Genomic DNA, 22,580 nt, shown 5'->3' on the forward strand with positions numbered 1-22,580 from the left:
AGTGATGCTGTGGGCCTGTTTCTTTTTCAAAGGCCCTGTGAACCTTGTTAAGGTGCATGACATAATGAATGCTTTTGAAATACCAGGTCATTTTAGTCCAGGTCACTGGATGATTTGGAGAGATTGTGCAAAGAGGAATGGTCAAAGGTCTCATCTTGTGAAAAATTATAGGAGAAGATTAGGTATTGTTTTGTTGGCAAAAGGGGGTTGTACAAAGTATTAACATCAGGGGTGCTAATAATTGTACACACGATTTTATGTTAAACAATTATTTCTTAATGTGGGATTTTTTTTTCCTACAGAATAAATGCACTTGAGTTAAAGGTTGGGTTTTTTCCATCGTGGTCCTATATTATTTAGAAAAAACCTCAATTTATTAGAAGCTAAAGAACACATCTTAACCAAGGGTGCCAATAATTATGGAGTGCACTCTTGTTAAGAAGGTAGGTCTAGATTTTGGTCTTTTAATCCTCTTGTTTAAACTGCATAAATGTGTAAATAACAACTGCTCTCAATACCATTCTAACTGCATGGGAGTGCCCAAGGATGCTGCTAAGCATTAGTTGTTACATGAAATGTCTTCATTATATATAGCCTTTTGTCAAATAAAATCATCCTAATTTCTGTTAATAAATATTTTAAATGATGTGTGCACATTAACAATAGGCTTTTTCCTTACTACACATTAATAAATCACACCCTGCAGTTGCACAATCCAAATGAGCGGAGCTGAATACGCTACAGGATAGTCAGCATGTGCCGAGATTATAATGGCTACTAAAAAAAACTTCAAAAGTGTGGGAGTATTTTGAAAAAGATAAAGATGAATCAAACAAAGTAAAGTGCAAGTTAGGTCATCAACGTCTTTCGTTTCACACGACAACAACCAACATGGCATACCATTTAAAACGCGTAAGGCGAAGAGAAAAAAAAACCAGTTCAGAAATTTGTCGTGTTGTCTCATCGCGTTGCATCTCAGCAAGTAGCCCTATGAACATTTTGTTGTTGTTTGCTTTTTAAACCCCATTACTTGAACCTTTACTTATAATTTTTTTGCTGTTGTGTGGCAATTGTTTTTCTATTTTCAGGCAGGCATATTTTATTTAAAATATTTGACACTTTGCACAGTTGCCTGTCTGACAGTTCGATATGCGCACTGACGGTGACTTTTTTGTTAATGTTCTCTAACGTTTTATTAAAAAGTAAATAAATTAAAGCTGAATAAAGCCAACCTACCATGTTTATTCATTTATCGGAGTGTTTTAGGTTTTTACTTTGAAGTGGAAAAAAGTCCTGAATGAGAACGGGATCCTGTTTAAGGTGCTCTAGATTAAAAAAAAAAACCCCAGATTTGACTATTAGTCGACTAAAGGGAAAATCTGACAAATCAGATTTGACTATGAAAATCCTTAGTTGAAGACACCTCTAGTTAGGACAGCAGCTGACTCTTTTTGAGTGAGAGGCCTTGACACATGGCCAGTAAATTGCTAAATGGGTTTTTATAGGTAGTGCAGCAAAAAAACTAAATGGGTTATTATTTTCTGGACATTTGGGTATTTAAATGCAACTAGAAGGTGATGCCTAATGAATGGCTGCAGAAATTTCTTCAGTGATTACATCTCAAAGAAACTACCAAATTGCACATAAACACACATTCATACATACATATACATCACAGTCATTTGTGCTGTATGTCTTGGGTACACTTTCTGCTCTACTTTGCAGTGGACATTTGAGCTGGTTGTTTTTTTATATATATATATTTATTTATTTATTATTTATTATTATTTTATATATATGCGTGTGTGTGTGTGTGTGGGTGGGACGCAATTAAAAAAATTAATCGAATTAATCGGAAGCTTTGTAATTAATTATTCGAAATTAATCGCATTTTAATCGCATTTCAGTATTTAACATGAGAAATATTAATTTAAGTATGAATGAATCAATGAACATAAACTTCAGCATCTTGTTTATTTTTCCACCAGTCTACTACACATACCAACAGATGAGTGCAGAAAACAGTTCTGAACACTGGAAATTCTGACCAAAAATGTTTAAGTAAATCAGAATATACCATTTTAGATGGTATATTTTTCTTTAATTTCCCAGGCCTCTGCCACAGACATCTCCATTAGTGCCTAGAAGTGGTCTTCTGCATGCTCAAAGCAAATGACTGGATCTTCATCATCTATAGCAGGGGTCGGCAACCTATGACACGCTGGACCAGCATCAGAAAAAAATTTCAGACAGGGAGCACAATCCTCCAATCGAAATCGCTCCTCAGCGCTCTGCTAAGCGGAGGCGTTTATACTCTGCGATCGATCGCGATATAATATATAATTTCGATATAATTGTGTCCATTTACACCCCCCCCCCCCACCCCCCCGCTCAACAACTTACGTTCGCCACTCGGCACACTCATTGACTAGACATGTTAAAGTTGGCACTCCGTGTCTCAAAGGTTGCCGACCCCTGATCTATAGATTCATCATCTATAATATGAGCTGTCACACCAAGATAATTCTTGTTGCTAACAGAGGTGCAGTGATCCCCAGTCAGAGCCACATTTGTGGCGCTCTTCACAATAACCTGTTTTACTTCCCTTTCCTCATCATCATACAGCTGCTGGATTTTCTTCGACATTGTCATTGTCTTTCTGGGGTGAGTTTCCCAAAACGTTCGTAGCGCTAAGTACTTCTTAACCTCTTATGAAACGTATGAGGTTAAGTACTTAGTGCTACGAACGATTCGGGAAACCCACCCCTGGACGGTAGTTCGTAACTTGCATCAGTTGACGCAATGTGCAGCGCTTCTAGTAAGCATTTATCTTCGACCACAGAGAGCGAACAACACTGTAAATAATGTGACGCGTCATGTATAAACGCGTGCAGAGTCGCGCTACGGTCACTCGCGAAAATTTAATCCAGTCCAACGAAGGTAATTTAAAAACCAGGACATTTCCTCACTTTAAAAAAAACTCGGGACGCCCTGGACAGGATGTGAAATACGGACATGTCCCGGGAAATACGGACGTTTGTTCACCCTATCGTACTAGGAATACATTTATCAGCTAAGTTATCATTACGGACCTGCCGCGTTAGCCCCAACATGTTTTGCATTGAGGTGGTAACAAAGGGTGGAAGTGCTCCTGTGATAAGCGAACTCCTTCATACATAAAGTGTAAATAACACTTATTTGTGTTTGTACTTCCATCTGGAAGTTTCTTATATTTAAATTTCCCATCCTCTTCAGTCATCTCCATCATGATCTTATTGTGCGTCCATATAATCTGTATGCCTGGAACTCGTGCACTGAGAAATATTCCACGGTGCGAAAGTGTCTCATGCGTTAAAATGCGTAAATTTTTTTAGTGCGTTAATTTTCCTGTAATTAATTAATCAAAATGAATGCGTTAAAGTCCCACCACTAGTATATATATATATTTGTATATATGTATGTATATGGTTTTTTTTTTCCCACCCTTCTGTCTTTTCCCTTTTTCTCTCTCTCCCCCTCTTTTCTTTTCCCCTCTTTTCTATATTAAAAAAAAGAAACTACCAAATGGCTAAATATTCCCCATAGGCCTTGTTTTGTTCAGTGATTTTCAACCATTTTCTGCCTTACTTATCTGTGTTGTGCATCTCTCAGATCTCATCCATATTGAGCAGCGAGGTACACAGTGTGCGTGCTGGGAGGCACCTAGCCTCCAAACTGAATGTGCTGGTGCAACAGCACTTTGACCTGGCCTCCACTACAATCACCAACATCCCCATGAAGGTGAGATCTCCCATTCCTACTGTCTGGGGATTTAATAATGATAATACTACCCAATTTTCTTCTCAGTTCTGTTATGTACTTGGACTTGACATATTCCTCTTTTCAGGTAGAAGTAGGTCTGGTGATGATTTTTGACTGGGAACATTTGAAAATGCTGAAATTAAGCATATCGGCACACTAAGTCGTATTTCCATTTGACAATCGGAGGATTGGGGTTTCTCAGAATAAGAATGGACATGAGACAAGAAAGTTTTTTGAGGGAAAATTCCCAATGCAAAAAAAAAAAAAAACATTTGAGATAGTAAGTTATAAACCCAGTTGGAGCAATTTCATTAATTGACCACAGCCTGGAATAAAAAATTTTATTTGTGTGCTGTGGATGTTGCACAAATGTATGGTAAAGCTTCTGTGGTTGGTCATAGCTTTCATAACATCCATTAAAGCAGGGGTTCTTAACCTTTTTGACCTCTGTGCCCAATTTGTTCAACATAAAGTGGCACAAGGCCTATATATTACCAATGTACGGATCAAAATGATAATTATTCTAAATTTTGGTTTAGTATGTATTGTATATGTGTATATGTACACAGTTTAAAAGTAAAACTTCTGTCAAATAATCACAAGACATGGTTATGCCAAACATTTTTTTATATTGTAACCTGCCCATAACAATTAGTTGAACAAATACAACAGTCAGTCAACAGACCACTCTGGCTTATCAACACAAAAATAGCTTTTTTAAACATAATAACAAAAATAGACAATTCAATAAATAAAATTGTGAATTTGAAATTTCAAAATGTTCGATGTATATGTTTCAAATATAAGAAACTGTAAAAATAAATTTGATAGTGCAAATGAAAATATAGCCTTTTTAAAGTTTGCATGGTAGAACCAGAAACTGCTCTTCATATTAGTGATGAACAATAACAGTAGTAGTAGTAGTTTCTGTAAAATAAATAATTCAAAAGTTTTAAATTAAATAAACTACAAATATAAATTTAATAAAATGCAAATAAAAATATAACTCCTCCGTTCACAAAACCATATTTAATAAAGTCTGTGTTATATTTTCATAGAACTTTGGTCATTTTTGTTGGGTTGTCTTAATTTTTGCCTTCTACTTTTCATTTAAAATAGGTTTCCTTTCTCGGTTGGAAGCAAAGGTTCATCTTCTATGTATTAAAAACATTATTAAAACATCTAAGTGATGCACTACCGCTACTAGTGGTGAGAGTGTATTGCACCTTATTCAAAATCATTGCAGTCCTGGCCCTCTGCAGCCCAAAATTAAATACTGTTGTTCTTTTGAGGCCCTCAAGGTGGTGTTTGCGGCCCATTGGTTAAGAATCTCTGCATTAAAGTGATTTTCACAACTCAACTATGACACTGTCATTCCTACCAAACAGTTGTATAAACTTTCACAAACGGGCATAAACATACAGGGGCTTCACAAAGAGTGCTCCCCACTTTCACCGCCATTTACTTTTCTGTCTCTCTTGGTTCTTATCTAGTAATTTTATTCTCTTTATCAGTCTTCATCCTACTGGTTTTAAATCTGTCTGTTCTTCATATGTATTTTTCTGGATTTTCACTCAGCTGCTGTTTTCATGGTATATTTTCTGTTTTGCTAGCCTACATTAAGTGTCTGTGAGCAGGTCAGTACTCTAATGCTTCTGGAGTTAATCCCAAACCCTAAGGATGTGTGTTTTCCTGTGTCATCCAGCTCGTGCTAATCTTCCATCTCGATAAAGTCACATAGTTTAATGTAACGTCTATCATTCAACTATCATTCACACCAAAAGCTGTCCATATGTTTTGTGTCAGAATTCTGAATTTGTCTGATGGCGTGGTCTTTAAATAAAATACAGCCGAAGAGTCTGCATTGCAAAACCATCACTCTCCAAAAGTTAAAATTGCAACCTTTTTCACATTCATGTAATACTGGAGTGCCAACAGTTCAAAATGTATATTAATAATAATAAGCAGAACAATGTGCCTAGAAATATGAGGAACATTATATGTTCAAGCCTTATTAATTTTGCAGCAGCAAAAAGTAGAAATCACTTGTGAAGGGCAGTGAAAATTGGTGCATTTCCTCATCATGAACCCATGGGTGAGCATTTTTAACCATTGCTATGTTCCCCAGTTTCTGTGAGTTTCAACACCACTTCAAGGAAATAATCTTTCACTTAGCCCAGACCAGTAATTATTGGCTGCCTTGGTGCAATGACTCAAATTTTACACCTTTAGAAGTCATAAATATACATGTGTGGACACAGTTCTCACTCTCACACAATCTTTGTGTTTCTCCATTTGGTTTTCATACAGTATACCATGCTCTCCTTGTGGCACAATGTGCTGTCCTCTACATAAACATTTACAGCTTGTAGAATCTTTATTTTTCATGGGCTGGGGAAGGCTCAGTTGTAAAAAAATTATAATAATAAATGGTGTGGATTGAGAGGAACTACTGGAATAATCAGCTGATGAATGTCCACAGCTACTAAAAGCAAAGTTTGTGTTATCTGTTTTGGTGCTAGTGCAACTGTGTTCAGTATTAGCAGCTCAGGGATCTATCTTGCACATAGACACAATAGAATGATTCTGTGGTATGAGAAGGAGAGCTGCGGTAGTCGTTAGCAATTAAAAAAAATTGATAGGAAGCGTGTACCATTAGTTGTGAGACAAATGGAGAGTTTTGGTTTAAGGAAGTAAATTACATGGAGAATTATACACTTATTAAACAATTCTAGGTAAAGGTACTCTTGCCATATGCCTAGACTACGGACAGTAATTTAGTTTCACAGATGATTACCAGTCATTATGGTCTAAAAAATTGCTCATGCAACTTGATTTGTTTCATTACATAAAGTATTGTTGATTATAAGTTTTGAGTGAAATCTGAAAATGGGGACAGATAGGGACACTGAGGGGAAAAAAGTTAACTATTTACATCCTATATAGCTTATAGTGAGAGGAACTCTAAATATGTTTTAGGACCAAGGTCCGGTAGTCTGTAGATTTTATTGAAATAATGTAGTGTCAGTCCTTTAGCAAGCTGATTAGCGTTATGCTGGATGAAAAAGAAAGCACTCACTCACTGCCCATCTCAAACCTCTCTTCATAGACAATCTTTTTCCTAGAGATGCTAGTGTCTTGCAGTGCTCTGGTTCTTTGTGCTGTGTGCTTGTAGTCTGTCCCCTTTCTTCTCACTTTCCTGCTCCTACTGAGTCATGGAAGATCTGTCCAAATATCAGTCAGTTTTCACCCTAATTTAGAGTTCAATGGTAATTTTTAAGTTCTCATACATATATCTATGAATATATTTACTGTGTGTGTAGATCAGAAACTGCGTGTCCCCAGGGATTGTCATTACTCCAGAGTGCTTTGTGGTTCTCACCATGTTTCCCTTTCTTCCCTTGCTAATAACAAAATATAAAAGATACAGAAGAAGCCCTTAAGAGTATCGTCTTACATGGGCTGATTTCCCAAAAATGCTGTAACCTATATTATCTTTGGACCAGGTCTGTTTGTTTGTTTCTTTCTTTCCTCCAAAAGCACTTTGATGCATCTTACAGTATATTTACATTGATGCTTTTGGGAAATTCAGCCAGATCCTTGGATGATACAGTTGCCAAAGCAGCGGTGAACTTAACCATGTGAAGAGAATCTGGACTAACCTGGTTTCATTTACATGTCTGTCTACTCTTTACCAAAATGAAGGAGGAGCAGCATGCCAACACCTCTGCTAATTACGACGTTGAGCTTCTCCACCATCGAGATGCTCACATGGAGTTCATCAAAAGTGGTTTGTACTGATCACTCACCCAGTTTCTTTGGCAATTTGTCTTTTTAATACACTTTTTTAACCACTGTAGATGCGAACCTGAGCTTATGATGCTTTATTTGGCACTAATGTTTTTAGAGTAATAATGTCATAATGTTAATATTTCACAAAATGGTTGTTTCTGTTCTAGAGGTGTTTTATAATGGTAAAGAAACAATGAATCAGCATGGCACATTGATTAACTACTTCCTGTGTTTCTGTAGGTGATCTACACATGGCAGGGAGCACCAGCAGGGACAGTGGGTTAAAAGAGACTGTTACTCTGAAATGGTGCACACCTCGCACCAACAGTGTAGGTAAGTGCCAGGACTGAACCTTTTTGGCTTAATTTTTCATTTGGCACAGCTTGAAGGAAAAAGGTGGTTGTAGGTGGTAATTGTATTTACATCTAAAATTTATCTAATGTAGCGAGTATTGAAAAACATATAGCATATAGCTATGCTTATAGCAATTGTTTATTCAACCAAAAATGAGAAATGCAATTTTCTTCTGTGGACAAAAGTAAGTAATAGCTGCAGGTTCCCATGGGTCCTTGAAATCTTTGAAATTTGAATCTGAAAAAAATAAGTTAAAGGCCCTGGAAAGTAAAAAAAAAAGGCATAAATAAAGATAGCCATCTTTTGAAGATCCCTGAATATTATGCTGGGTTTGAAATTTTATATGTATGAACACCGCAATCAACAAATAATATAGTGAAGTGGGTTCGGTAACCGAGGCAGAAACTGCTTAATTCAAAATATCCCGCGGAGGGAAACTTTATTCACAACGCAACTGAACAATAGCACTCTTCGCTCTCCCCCCTCATTCCCTCTCCCTGGCGCGCGCAGGCGCCGCTCCCCCAGTGTCACTTAAAGGGCTAAGACACCTTGAGTGACCAAGTGCCTGTCCGCTAGGGAATTCGCCCTGAGGAGTAGTAGTCACTACACACGCCCCCCCAGAATTCACAAAAACGGACATGTCCAACCAGCGAGGGGGATGAATCAACCGCCCAGACCGGCTCACACCGCCTACCGGCGGGGCAGATGAACAGGCCGGTTGATCAGCAGGGAGGGCAGGAGCAAAGACCGGGGGCCGCCCACGGCTCGCCGACCGCACCATCACCACGGCACCATCTGAGTCCACATTGGCTGGCTTCAGACGGTCCACCAAAATGCTCTCGGGGACGCCCCCAATGTCCACCTTGAAGAACCGGCTCCAGCACTCTGAAAAGGCCGTCGTAGACTGGGCGGAGGGGACTGCGGTGCGCATCATGCCGAATGAACACAAACCTAGCAGCATGCAAAGAAGGTGGAAAACGGGACCATTGCAGGCCATGCCCGTTGGCATGCTGAGAGGTGGGCATGGGGACAAAAGCACCCGAGAACTCACGAAGGGCCTGCCACTGTTGGCCGGCGGACCACGGGGCAGTAGGACATGGGAGAAAATCTCCGGGGACTCGCAAGGGCTGGCCATAGACAAGTTCGGCCGAGGAAGCCTGGAGATCTTCTTTGGGTGACGACCTGAGGCCCACCATGACCCAGGGGAGCCTATCAATCCAGTTGCCATCCCGGAGGCTGGCCCGGAGCGCAGCTTTCATAGAGCGATGGAAACGCTCACAAAGCCTGTTGGCTTGGGGGTGGTAGGCCGTCGTGTGGTGCAGGTGTACTCCGAGGCCAGCAGCCACTCCGTTCCAGAGGGCAGAAGTGAACTGAGGCCTGCGATCCGAGGACATATCCGACGGGACGCCAAACCATGCGACCCACACACCAATAAACGCCTGTGCCACTTCTGAGGCCGTTGTGGAGGACAGCGGTATGGCCTCCGGCCATCTCGTGGTCCTGTCGACGATGGTAAGGAGGTGAGAAAAACCACGGGATGGTGACAGCGGCCCCACTAAATCCACATGTACGTGGTCGAAACGCCGCTCCGGCACAGGGAACGATTCCAGCGGGGCCTTAACGTGTCCGTGTACCTTGGCGCGCTGGCAGGCTACACAAGCACTAACCCAATCGCGAGCATCCTTCCAGAGGCCATGCCAGACATATTTGTCCACCACCAGCTTCTGCGACGCTCTCCTGCCGGGGTGTGAGAGCTCCCCCAGTGTCAATTAAAGGGCTAAGACACCTTGAGAGACCAAGTGCCTGTCCGTTAGGGAATTCGCCGTGAGGAGTAGTAGTCACTACGATAGTACAGATTATTTGTTTTTTTTTATGTCAATATTCACAAAGTTTTTGCATGGACATTAGAAACGGGATTACTCTGAATCCTAACATTCCTTCTTTTGATGTTGATACCATTTTATTTTATGCGTTAAACTTAAATTTGGATTTCTCTGATGCCATAAATGTAGTCATACTTTTAGCAAAATACCACCTTCACTACATTAAGTGAAGGGCTAATAGGTCCTCTGCTTTATGAATGAATTTAAATTATATTATTCTTTATTAAGTAGATAAAAAAAACTTAAAAAATGCACAAATCATCTCACACCAGATCTCTAGAAATGTATTGTTCTTATCTCATATGGCTTTGCTCCTCTGTTCTGTTTATGTACAGGGGTTGGACAATGAAACTAAAACACCTGCCATTTTAGTGTGGGAGGTTTCATGGCTAAATTGGATCAGCCTGGTGGCCAATCTTCATTAATTGCACATTGCACCAGTAAGAGCAGAGTGTGAAGGTTCAATTAGCGGGGTAAGAGCACAGTTTTGCTCAAAATATTGCAATGCACACAGCATTATGGGTGACATACCAGAGTTCAAATGAGGTAAATTGTTTGTGCACGTCTTGCTGGCGCATCTGTGACCAATATAGCAAGTCTTTGTAATGTATGAAGAGCCACAGTATCCAGGGTAATGTCAGTATAACACCAAGAAGGACGAGCCACATCCAACAGGATTAACTGTGGACGCAAGAGAAGGCTGAAAGGGATGTTCAGGTGCTAACCCGGATTGTATCCAAAAAATATTAAACCATGGCTGCCCAAATCACCTCAGAATTAAATGTGCACCTCAACTGTTTCTACCAAAACTATCCCTCGGAAGCTCCACAGAGTCAATATACATGGCCAGGCTGCTATACCCAAACCTTTGGTCACTCGTGCCAATGCAAAACGTCTGTTTCAGTGGTGCAAGGAGCGCAAATCTTGGGCTGTGGACAATGTGAAACATGTATTGTTCTCTGAGTCCACCTTTACTGTTTTCCCCACATCCGGGGGAGTTACGGTGTGGAGAAACCCCAAAGAAGCGCTTCACCCAGACTGTTGCATGCCCAGAATTAAGCGGGGGGGTCAGTGATGGTTTGGGCTGCCATATCATGGCATTCCCTTGGCCCAATACTTGTGCTTGATGGGCACGTCACTGCCAAGGACTACCAAACCATTCTGTGTGCATCCAATGGTTCAAATATTGTATCCTGAAGTCTGTGCCATGTATCAGGATGACAATGCACCAATACACACAACAAGACTGGTGAAAGATTGATTTGATGAACATGAAAGTGAAATTGAACATTTCCCATGGACTGCACAATTACCAGATCTAAATATTATTGAGCCACTTTGGGGTGTGTTGGAGGAGCAAGTCAGGAAACATTTTTCTCCACCAGCATCACGTAGTGACCTGGCCACTATCCTGCAAGAAGGATGCCTTAAAATCCCTCTAACCACTGTGCAGGACTTGTATACGTCATTCCCAAGACGAATCGATGCTGTATTGGCTGTAAAAGGAGGCCCTACACCATACTAATAAACTATTGTGGTTTAAAACCAGGTGTTTGTTTCATTGTGCAAACCCTGCATGTGTATATGCCTATGTGTATTTTTATTATTTTGTTTTGTTAGGTTTTTTTTTGTTTGCCATCAATGTGTCATTATTTTGCCAGCACAAGTTAATTACATTCAATTACATTGATTCTGCAGGGCCTATGGTGACTTGCTTTGCAAAGGTGCAGTCATTTTTTTATGGGCAAAATTCGTTTGTTCATTCGGCACTGCATTCTAATGTTTCCTTTACATAGTTAACGTCTGTGTAGCCTCTTTACGTGCATGCATCACAGGTGAATTGGTAAATGTTGAGTGTGACTGAAGTTTTTGTTGAATCAGCGTGTAATGTCATGCACAGAAAATGCAAATTTCAGGATGTATGGCTTGAAATATGGCATTCATTGTTTCCAATTTGCATTGTATTTTCATTGTTTTTTGATAACGGGGGTAGCAGTAGGTAAATGCAGCCAGGTGCAGTCCTTGAATTTGAGGAAGTTGGTCCTGAAAAGTCATTTATGAATTTGATGTTAATCAAGGTGTGGGAACGCTGTAGTTGGTATATATTATATAATACATATAAATAATTGTATTATACACTGCTCAAAAAAATAAAGGGAACACTTAAACAACACAATATAACTCCAAGTCAACCACACTTCTGTGAAACCAACCTGTTCAGTTAGGAAGCAACACGGATTGTGAATCAATGTCACCTGCTGTTGTGCAAATGGAATAGACAACAGGTAGAAATGAGAGGCAATTAGCAAGACACCCCCCCCCCCCCCCCCCCCCCCCCCCCCCATAAAGGAGTTGTTCTGCAGGTGGGGACCACAGACCACTTCTCGGTACCTATGCTTTCTGGCTGATGTTTTGGTCACTTTTGAATGTTGGTGGTCCTTTCACATTCGTGGTAGCATGAGACGGACTCTAAACCCACACAAGTGGCTCAGGTAGTGCAGCTCATCCAGGATGGCACATCAATACGAGCTGTGGCAAGAAGGTTTGCTGTGTCTGTCAGTGTAGTGTCCAGAGGCTGGAGGCGTTACCAGGAGGCAAGCCAGTACACTAGGAGACGTGGAGGAGGCCGTAGGAGGGCAACAACCCAGCAGCAGGACTGCTACCTCTGCCTTTGTGCAAGAAGGAACAGGAGGAGCACTGCCAGAGCCCTGCAAAATGACCTACAGCAGGCCACAAATGTGCATGTGTCTGCACAAACGGTTAGAAACCGACTCCATGAGGATGGTATGAGGGCCCGACGTCCACAGATGGGGGTTGTGCTCACAGCCCAACACCGTGCAGGACGCTTGGCATTTGCCAGGGAACACCAGGATTGCCAAATTCGCCACTGGCGCCTTGTGCTCTTCACAGATGAAAGCAGGTTCACACTGAGCACATGTGACAGACGTGACAGAGTCTGGAGACGCCGTGGAGAGCGATCTGCTGCCTGCAACATCCTTCAGCATGACCGGTTTGGCAGTGGGTCAGTGGGGGTGGCATTTCTTTGGAGGGCCGCACAGCCCTCCATGTGCTCACCAGAGGTAGCCTGACTGCCATTAGGTACCGAGATGAGATCCTCAGACCCCTTATGAGACCAATGCTGGTGCGGTTGGCCCTGGGTTCCTCCTAATGTAGGACAATGCTAGACCTCATGTGGCTGGAGTGTGTCAGCAGTTCCTGCAAGATGAAGGCATTGAAGCTATGGACTGGCCCGCCCATTCCCCAGACCTGAATCCGATGGAGCACATCTGGGACATCATGTCTCGCTCCATCCACCAACGTCACGTTGCACCACAGACTGTCCAGGAGTTGGCGGATGCTTTAGTCCAGGTCTGGGAGGAGATCCCTCAGGAGACCATCCGCCACCTCATCAGGAGCATGCCCAGGCGTTGTAGGGAGGTCATACAGGCACGTGGAGGCCACACAATACTGAGCCTCATTTTTACTTGTTTTAAGGACATTACATCAAAGTTGGATCAGCCTGTAGTGTTTTTTTCCACTTTAATTTTGTGTGTGGCTCCAAATCCAGGCCTCCATTGGTTAATAAATTTGATTTCCATTGATGATTTTTGTGTGATTTTGTTGTGAGCACATTCAACTTTGTACAGAACAAAGTATTCAATGAGAATATTTCATTCATTCAGATCTAGGATGTGTTATTTGAGTGTTCCCTTTATTTTTCTGAGCAGTGTATATATACACAGATACAGATAAAAACGGTCTGCAAGTTAAATTTAATTAGTGGTGGGCCGTTATCTGCGTTAACGGCCCACCACATATATATATGTTTTTCTGATTTTAGGGTCACGATTCGATTCTTGATTTACAGCAGAGAGGCCTATGCCAGTTTTAGATTAGTCTGTGGTCAGTCATTGGTTTGATTAATGAAATTTACAATATCTTATTTCAAAGTGATGCAAAGTGATACAAGTGATCTGTACATGCTATCTAGTGGCTTTTATCGAGTGGTAACAGCAATGTGCAACATAAAATAAATAATAAAAAAATACAGGAACAGTCATGTACAAAATAATAGAACAAATAGAGCCTTAACAAACTAAATTTCTTTAAAAACTATTTCTTTAGTGTCTTCATACATGGAGGGCAACACTTTAGTTGAAAGATTATACTTTCCACACACCTCGCGCGAACCTCCACGAACGGCTGAGGCGTTTATACTTGGCGCGTCACGTTCTTTGCAGTGTTCTCCGAAATTACATGTGGTAATATAAAGAAACACCCCTCAAAAACAGGGGAAGGAACATTTACCTGACATTTTAATGTTGCATTGTGTTCCAGCTTTGAAAAGTGCTGGAATTTAGGCTAAATTACTTGAAAATGCTTGAAATTGTAACTACTGAACTGAACAGTTCTCTTGGATTACGTTAACAAATACGAGCCTCTTGTAATTCCAGGACGAAACATGAGGAAACGTGAAGATGTTAAGATTGGGAAAACAACCATTAAATAATGTGATGAGAAAGCGAATTATTTCGAATCATTACGAGTATATGTAAAAATATTTAACTTAATTTAGGTTTAACGTGCTGGGAGTTATTGAAATGGACCATTTTGAAAATGTCCATTTTGGTTCAAAGAATCAAGAACGCAACTTCAGCCTCCTGCCCCATTCAGAATTTGTAGTTAAACAGCTGTTGGATGTATGAAAATATTCCAATGCTTTTCTTTAATTTTTGGTCTCAGTGCATTGGCTAGCAAAAAAACAAAACAAAAACATGCCCATGCCTTAATTCTAGTTTTTCTTCCCAGAAATTTAATCTCATGTGCACCAGAATTTTCATGAGAAAATCCTAAAAAAAAAATCTGGCTGGTTCGGATACCCTCAGACTCACAGTGAACTGAACTTCTCACCTATTTCACCTATTTTCACATTTCTTTGTCATGAGTAAGTGCATAAGGGCATGCTTATTCAAAATATTGGGGTCATGGGATAAATATAGACAAGTGGGGAAAAAAACACTGTTCAACATGTAATGATAAAAAAGTTTGTTTTTCTACAGCACATTTCTAAATCTAAATTCTACATCTACAATTCTAAATCTTTTCTACATCTGCTAAATTTCCTTCAGGATCAATAAAGTATCTACCTACCTACCTTCAACAGGTCCTGAATATTGTGTTCTGCCTATGGCACATCAGATCTATTGGGAGCCCATGTTGACTTGCAGTTGTGCTGTTGCATTTCCAGAGTTGCATTACTGCACAGGAGCATATCGGATCTCTCCCGTGGAGGTGAACAGCAGACCTTCCTCATGTCTCACTAACTTTCTGCTGAATGGTACTTTTATATTTATTACTATTCTTATCTTCTTGATCTGAATGTTTTTATAAAAGCAGAAAGACTGCTTTCAGAAATCAGAGTAGGTTATCAGTGGAAGATCTATGAAAAGCACATAAGGGCTATGAGACATTGAGAACAGAAATGTACTTCTAATGGCCCTCCCCCTTTCAGGTCGCTCTGTGCTCCTAGAGCAGCCCCGCAAGTCTGGGTCAAAGGTAATCAGTCACATGCTGAGTTGCCATGGTGGGGAAATATTTCTGCACATGCTCAATAGCACCCGCTCCACACTGGAGGATCCACCGTCTATCAGCGAGGGCTGCGGAGGTCGTGTTACTGACTACCGCATCACAGTAAGTCAATCACTGTACTTATACACACTACACTAAAAATGTTGTAGAGAAGTGACCATCATGTGCCCTTACTTACCAGTTTAATAGAAACACCTTGTAGGTGCACACCTAGAATCTGTAGTCCATCAGTTCCAAAGTGTCTTAATCATACTCCAGTCATTGTCTGACCTGTTGTTGGCTGTATATATTTGGATGCTGGATGACTCGATCCACTGGTGACTTTGATGATATGTAAAAACCCCGATACTACTGCATTACTGCTGTGACTGATGAGGTTGTACCAGCTCAACACCCATGTTATTTCCATGTCCGTGTTAATGCTCCATTGAGAGCATAATGATATTCAAACAGCCCCAGCAATATTAAACTGGTAGCAGATGAGTCTACACCAGGGGTGCCCACATGTTTTCAGCTTGCAAGCTACTTATAAGACGACCAAGTCAGAAAGATCTACCTATTTATTTTTTAGCGGCGTGTGTTGATCGTTGAGGGGGGGGGGGGGGGGGGGGGGGGGTGTCAAACCCTAGACGTCAGATTGGCTACCATGTATGTCAATCAAAATACAACCGTCAGTGCAGATGGACTAAAGCCTGTTATTCATCCACTACTTTTTAATGTCATGCGATCTACCCACACTTCTTTCGCGATCGACCCCGAGATCAACGTAATGGGCACCCCTGGTCTACACTCACCGGCCACTTTATTAGGTACACCTGTCCAACTGTTCATTAACGCAAATGTCGAGTCAGCCAATCACATGGCAGCAACTTAATGCATTTAGGCATGTAGACATGGCCAAGATGATTTGCTGCAGTTCAAACCGAGCATCAGAATGGGGAAGAAAGGTGATGTAAGTGACTTTGAACATGGCATGGTTGTTGGTACCAAATGGGCTGATCTGATAATTTGAGAAAATGCTGATCTACTGGGATTTTCACACACAACCATCTCTTGGGTTTACAGAGAGGCTCTTCTGGCTTTCATGAGAGGCGGTCGCACTTTATCTCTGCTCCTGCACTCCCTCTGTTTCGGCTAGCTTAGCTTCTTTGTCTCATCTTAGTTTCCTGATGTTGTTCTTCAAACTTTAGCAAAGAAAATGGATTTGATCAGGTGGTCTCTCAACGCAATTGGCATTATTTTTTCCATGTGGAGTCATGGTGTGGGAGAACTCACGTATCTGGATGGACCGTCCTCATCTGAATATGTGTTTGACTCAGGGGAGACGTGGCGTAGTTTGTGTCTTGCGCCTCTCTCCCTGGAAGATGTTGAGGATGTGTTCTTATTGGTGCTGGGCGATAAAACGATCTCGATTTTTTTCGCGATATATTTTCCCTCGATGACTGTGATAAGCCTGGGCAGTATAATTTGATAAACATTATTTTCCATTTCCCGTCTAAGTAGCGCCGCGAACGGGCGCAGCACGTATCAGGCTGCACGCTCAGCCAATTATCACTGGCTGCAGGAGTTGCATCAGATCCAGCCCCACCCCTTGGGCCTGTGGTTCTGCAGCGACGACCATCTCTGCTCACCTGGAGGATCGTGTTTAACCAAGAAACAAGGTTACGGGAGGAAGGTGAGCCATCTGCTCCAGATGACATTGTTCCAAGGAAAGGCCACATCACTTCCATCATATGGAAGTGGTTCAGATATCTTAAGTCTGACCAAGCGCAGTTAAGCCCAAAATGCAGTATATGCCGTCGTACAGTGCAGACAAAGACAGGAAACACAACCAGTTTGTTTCACCACTTGCAAAAATATCATCCAGTCGAGTACACAGAGAGTGTAAATATGCGCTCAGGCCGCACTAGCCAGGCGCTAGGCCATGGCGCTAGCCAGCAATCTAGCAGCGGAGTTTCTCGAAAACAACAGTCAATTGTGGCGATGTTTGCCTCCATTACCCCTTACGAAAAAAAATCGAAAAGGCACCAGGAGATAACAAAAGCTGTCACCTATTTCATGGCTAAAGATATGATGCCCCTTAGCACAGTAGAGAAAGTAGGCTTCAAGAACCTAGTAAAAGTACTTGACTCAAGGTATCAACTACCTGGCAGAAAAGATTTTTCAGACGGCGCTGCCGCTGCTTTATAAGCAATGTCAAGCAAAATTGGAAGCAGAGTTAAAACTTGTGAGACACTTTGCTACTACCGCTGATATGTGGTCAAGTCGGACATCCGAGCCGTACCTGAGCCTCACTGTGCATTACATCGACGAGGAGTGGAATTTGCAAAACAGATGTTTGCAAACGGCGTTTCTCCCCGAGGACCACATAGCAGAATTTATCTCTCAGACGCTTGAGGACGCACTCGCATCGTGGGGTCTAAGAGAGGACCGACAGGCCTGCATCACTACTGACAACGGAGCAAACATTGTTAACACTAGAAGCGCCGCGCCTCATTTACATACTTATACCTAGAAGCGCGGAGGGCCGGTCATCTGACCGATTTCACCACCTCCTACTAGCGACGTGTTGTTTTCACCTACTTAAAGCGTGCCTCGGGCGGTCAAAAGACCGCTGAGTCTTTACACAGGGGAGCTGGTACTGACACATAATTAACGCTAGATGGCGTTTTGCACAAAAGGAAGAATGAGCCGCCCAAACAAAATATTCGTAATGGTGACATTTGCACGTAACGTCAATATGTTAACAAATTAATGTGACTAAACCTTTTAGAATCAGTGCCTTGTGACCTTGTTCTCAGTAGCTTTCCCATTGTCAGTTTTGTTTAGCTTCATATTGCATTTCCTGGTTTGTGCGAAAACTTAAATGCAAAATATAGTTTCAGTTTTGTTTCTTGGTTAGTGTAATAGTTTGCTTGGTTAGTGTAATAGTTTGCTTATTTGTCTGTGTGTTATTCTGTTGGCATATATGTCACTATATTATCATGTACGTTCGCCACACCACTAACCCACTGGCCCGCACCCCCACTGTGAAGCGTTCACGTCTTTTGTCTTGCTAATGAAACAGACTGCGCTGCAGCCTTCCACCCCCACATCCACAAAAAGCTTGTTCGATACTCAGAGTAGCAAAGTGAAGCCCGTAGACCGAGCTAAAGCAAGTTTGTTTGTATACTCAATGTTACGCCATTTCAAGTTTTAATGTCTAAAAGTTGTGTATATTAGTGAATTGTAGGCTATGGTGAACATAACAAATCCACAAATAAATGTCTATAATCTTTTGTGTTGGACAAAGAACAAAAAGCATAAATAGGCAAAATAATTACAAAAATATCATTATAAAAGGTAGGCTATGTACCTTTGCGTAACAAAACGCAAAATTATTAAAATGATACGGATGGCTTCACGAATATAGTTGCCTCTGTCCTCTCTAATGTTCACTTTTTTATCTCGCCGTATTGTGTTGCCGTTTCAAATGAGGTGTTTGATCGGTGAATAGCCGATGTGTGATCCCACGTCCTAACGACCGAGCGTTATCACCATTCGGTGATTTACATGTAGCGTATATTGCATAAGTTTAGTTCCCCACCTCAAATTAAGTTCCATTTATGTAGTGAATTGTGAACTTGAGAATAAACCTCCGCCGCTGTGGTTAATGTTCATGCACTGTTTGAACAATATTTATTAATTACAGCCAGGTTTTGGAGGTTGTAGAACAGCTACAGGCCAACAACGGGTGCATCCCGTCTCTCTTTAGCGTATATTGCATAAGTTTCGTTCCCCACCTCAAATTAAGTTCCATTTATGTAGAGAATTGTGAACTTGAGAATAAACCTCCACCGCTGTGGTTAATGTTCATGCACTGTTTGAACAATATTTATTAATTACAGCCAGGTTTTGGAGGTTGTAGAACACAGCTACAGGCCAACAACGGGTGCATCCCGTCTCTCTTTAGCGTATATTGAATAAGTTTTGTTCCCCACCTCAAATTAAGTTACATTTATGTAGTGAATTGTGAACTTGAGAATAAACCTCCACCGCTGTGGTTAATGTTCATGCACTGTTTGAACAATATTTATTAATTACAGCCAGGTTTTGGAGGTTGTAGAACACAGCTACAGGCCAACAACGGGTGCATCCCGTCTCTCTTTAGCGTATATTGCATAAGTTTCGTTCACCACCTCAAATTAAGTTCCCTTTGTTTTGATTTGTGTGTCAGCTTCACACAACTCAACATTCAAAACACAGCTTAGGTGCAGTCTTTGCACATTTGCCACAGACCAGTCGCTTACATGTCTGGCAGATGTCATACGTTTTGTTCCCTGAACATCTGCCGACTTGGCATTGTTTTCTTTTTGAGGGCGGGCAAGGAGCTTCAGGTAAAATTCGCTTTTGTGCCACTGCCCTAGCCGCTTTCGCCATTTTCTGCTGTGCACACAGTTCCTTTACCAACTCGAGAATAAACCTTCGTCTGCTCAGGTTAACATTCATGCACTGTTTGAACAATATATGTGCATTTATTGCAGCCAGGTCTAGGAGGTTGTAGAAAACCGCGACAGGCCAACGACGGGTGCCTCCCTTCACCGAATACAGTCGTGCCATTTGATCCATAACATCAACGCCACATTTAGTCGTGTTGTAATATGAAACAGTTTCAGGCAGTTTCTTTGCACCATTATCAATTGAAACTGTCTGATGCATTGAGCTCAGGATGCATACATTTTTTTTAGGTTTTGCCTGGTAAATCGTTAGAGTTATTTTTCCAGCCTGCAACACCTTGGTGGAAAATCTTTCAGACTGTGCCTGTGTACATGGGGGCATCTCACGTCTCATTTTATTCATCGTACCAACAATAGTGGTTTTGTTCGCCAAAAGGGTGTTTGCAAGTGCCAATGAAGTGAAGAAATTGTCAGTCGTTACATTTCTTCCTTTACCCGTGAAAGGCTCCATCAAACGCAACACAATATTTTCAGACAACCGTTGACCAGCCGGCCTGCTTTCATCTTTTCCTAGATAGGGAATGGCGTTCAACATATATTTTGTTTTCAACATCAGCGGCCACCCAGAACTTAATCCCAAATTTATCGGGTTTATTGGCCATGTACTGAGTGAAACGACAGCGAGCTTTAGTTGGGAACAGTTGCTCATCAACAGTTTTATGTTCTCACCGGGCGTGTAAGAAGCAATACTGTTTTTCACAAATTTATCAAATATCTCCGAGATCATAGCAAATTTATCAGTCGCAAGGCGGGCAGCCCTTGTGCTCTTGTCATCAAAGCGCAGATAGCGCATGATATCTCTGAATGTCTGTCTAGACATTGTCTCTTTGAAAATGGGATTTCCTAAGTCAGCAGACCAGTATTCATCAAGTTTCATGCTTTTACCGGCTGTTATACCTCTCAAATAAACGAGACCCACAAATGCTTTCAATTCGTCAGCTGTTGAACTGAGCATTATTTCGTTCAGCCTCTGCCTCTGTGTATTTCAGAATTGCGCCCCACATTTCTGTGTCAATCAAACACAGTAAGCTGGTCAGTGGACTTTTAATTTTGTCCTTGGCATAACACGTAGGCCCTGGGGTTTCTCTCACAATATTGCACTCTTGTGCTCTACCCCGAGGTTTGCCAGCAGTTTCAAACCACACCGTACCATCTTTGGCCTGAAATGAGTCACCACCACACTCAGTTTCAGAGTCCGATTCTGAATGAGATTCAAGATTCAGATCCATTTCACTTTCGCCCTCTCCATCCGACACCTCACATTGTTCGCCCTCCGATTCCATCTCATCAATATTGCACAGCATGTCCAGCACTTGCTTTGGGGTGTACATGATTCTCTGTGCCATTTTTATAATGCACTATGCAACCTTTCAAACGCCCAAACCGAGGAGTCACGCAAACTGTGTTGCTGTTCGATCACACAAACCGAGCTTTCAAGCAAACTGTGTTGCTGTTCGATCACCCAAACCGAGCTTTCAAGCAAACTGTGTTGCTGTTCGATCACCCAAACCGAGCTTTCAAGCAAACTGTGTTGCTGTTTGATCACCCAAACCGAGCTTTCAAGCAAACTGTGTTGCTGTTCAAACGCCCAAACCGAGGAGTCACGCAAACTATGTTGCTGTTCAAACGCCAAAACCGAGCTTTCAAGCAAACTGTGTTGCTGTTCGATCGCCCAAGCAGAGTTTTCACTCAAACTGTGTAGCCGCGTCCCGACGAATTTATAGCTCACGTTGCCTCATGAATGCTATTGTGAATAAAGTGTTCATAACAGCACCGCCCATGCCATCATCTCAGTTTCACTCGCAAAGGTATGCATTTACATACGTAACTTGCATTCTGCTTAATTCTTTTGTAATGCCAGTGTGTCAAAAGCAGCCATACATAATGTATGTATGTATCTAACAGCTAGCCCTGGCGAAGAGGGATTATACCCGAGAGATCATTCCTTTGAGATATTGACTTGATAGGTAGGCTAATTACCATTCGCAGAATTCCTGCAAACTACTAAAGCATTTATTAGGCAAAGCAAGACGCTCTCACGGTTTGAAAACCATTGATGTAAACTTATATATAGTATATATTAAATAATATTAATAAATAAAGTATATATTTTAAGACTTTGGAAAGTGAAACACTTTCACTTTCGTTCAACGGACGAATTCCGTTTTGTCTTTACACAATAATCAGTTTGAACTTTGTGAATAATTTAGTTTTGAAAACTATTGATCTTTATTTAGTTATACTAAATATTAAATGACATACGAATCTTTGCGACACCCGCTGGCAGAAAAGAGAATCACAGTCTTGAAGTGTAGGCGACGACGACAATATTACAGAGATACGAGCGAAATCGATTGAAACTAGCATGTGCAGGGTTTCTTTTAACAATGTAAAAATACTAGTTTATTAAAAGGACAATTCTGGGAAAAGTCATGAAAGGAGGGTTCTGAAATTGGATCCAGTGCAAAGATATAATTTTTTTTTGTGCTGCTGCGGTCAAGTGACCGGTGCTCGGCGCTTCTAGGTATAATTAGGTCGACCAGAGGCAGCGCTTCTAGTAGACGTCACAGCGGTCAAATGACCGGAGCTTTGGTGCTTCTAGTGTTAAGGCAGTCTCGCTTAAAAAATGGACTCGCCTGCAGTGCTTTGGACACTGGCTGCACCT

The 22,580-nt window shown here is 41.5% G+C and overlaps 1 protein-coding gene across 3 annotated transcripts in view; it reads left to right on the forward strand.

Moving 5' to 3' along the window:
• The window catches only part of ints13 (integrator complex subunit 13), an 85,474-nt gene that overhangs the window by 12,686 nt on the left and 50,208 nt on the right, over nucleotides 1–22,580 (forward strand). For all 3 annotated transcript variants that reach the window (XM_077006546.1, XM_077006548.1, XM_077006547.1), the window contains exons 7-11: nucleotides 3,652–3,780; nucleotides 7,507–7,591; nucleotides 7,834–7,926; nucleotides 15,079–15,168; nucleotides 15,343–15,521. In XM_077006546.1, coding sequence (XP_076862661.1) covers nucleotides 3,652–3,780; nucleotides 7,507–7,591; nucleotides 7,834–7,926; nucleotides 15,079–15,168; nucleotides 15,343–15,521 — 576 coding nt within the window. The remainder of the gene's footprint in view (nucleotides 1–3,651; nucleotides 3,781–7,506; nucleotides 7,592–7,833; nucleotides 7,927–15,078; nucleotides 15,169–15,342; nucleotides 15,522–22,580) is intronic.

The sequence above is a fragment of the Brachyhypopomus gauderio genome, chromosome 5, assembly GCF_052324685.1.
Source record: "Brachyhypopomus gauderio isolate BG-103 chromosome 5, BGAUD_0.2, whole genome shotgun sequence".
Classification (NCBI taxonomy): Eukaryota; Metazoa; Chordata; class Actinopteri; order Gymnotiformes; family Hypopomidae; genus Brachyhypopomus; species Brachyhypopomus gauderio.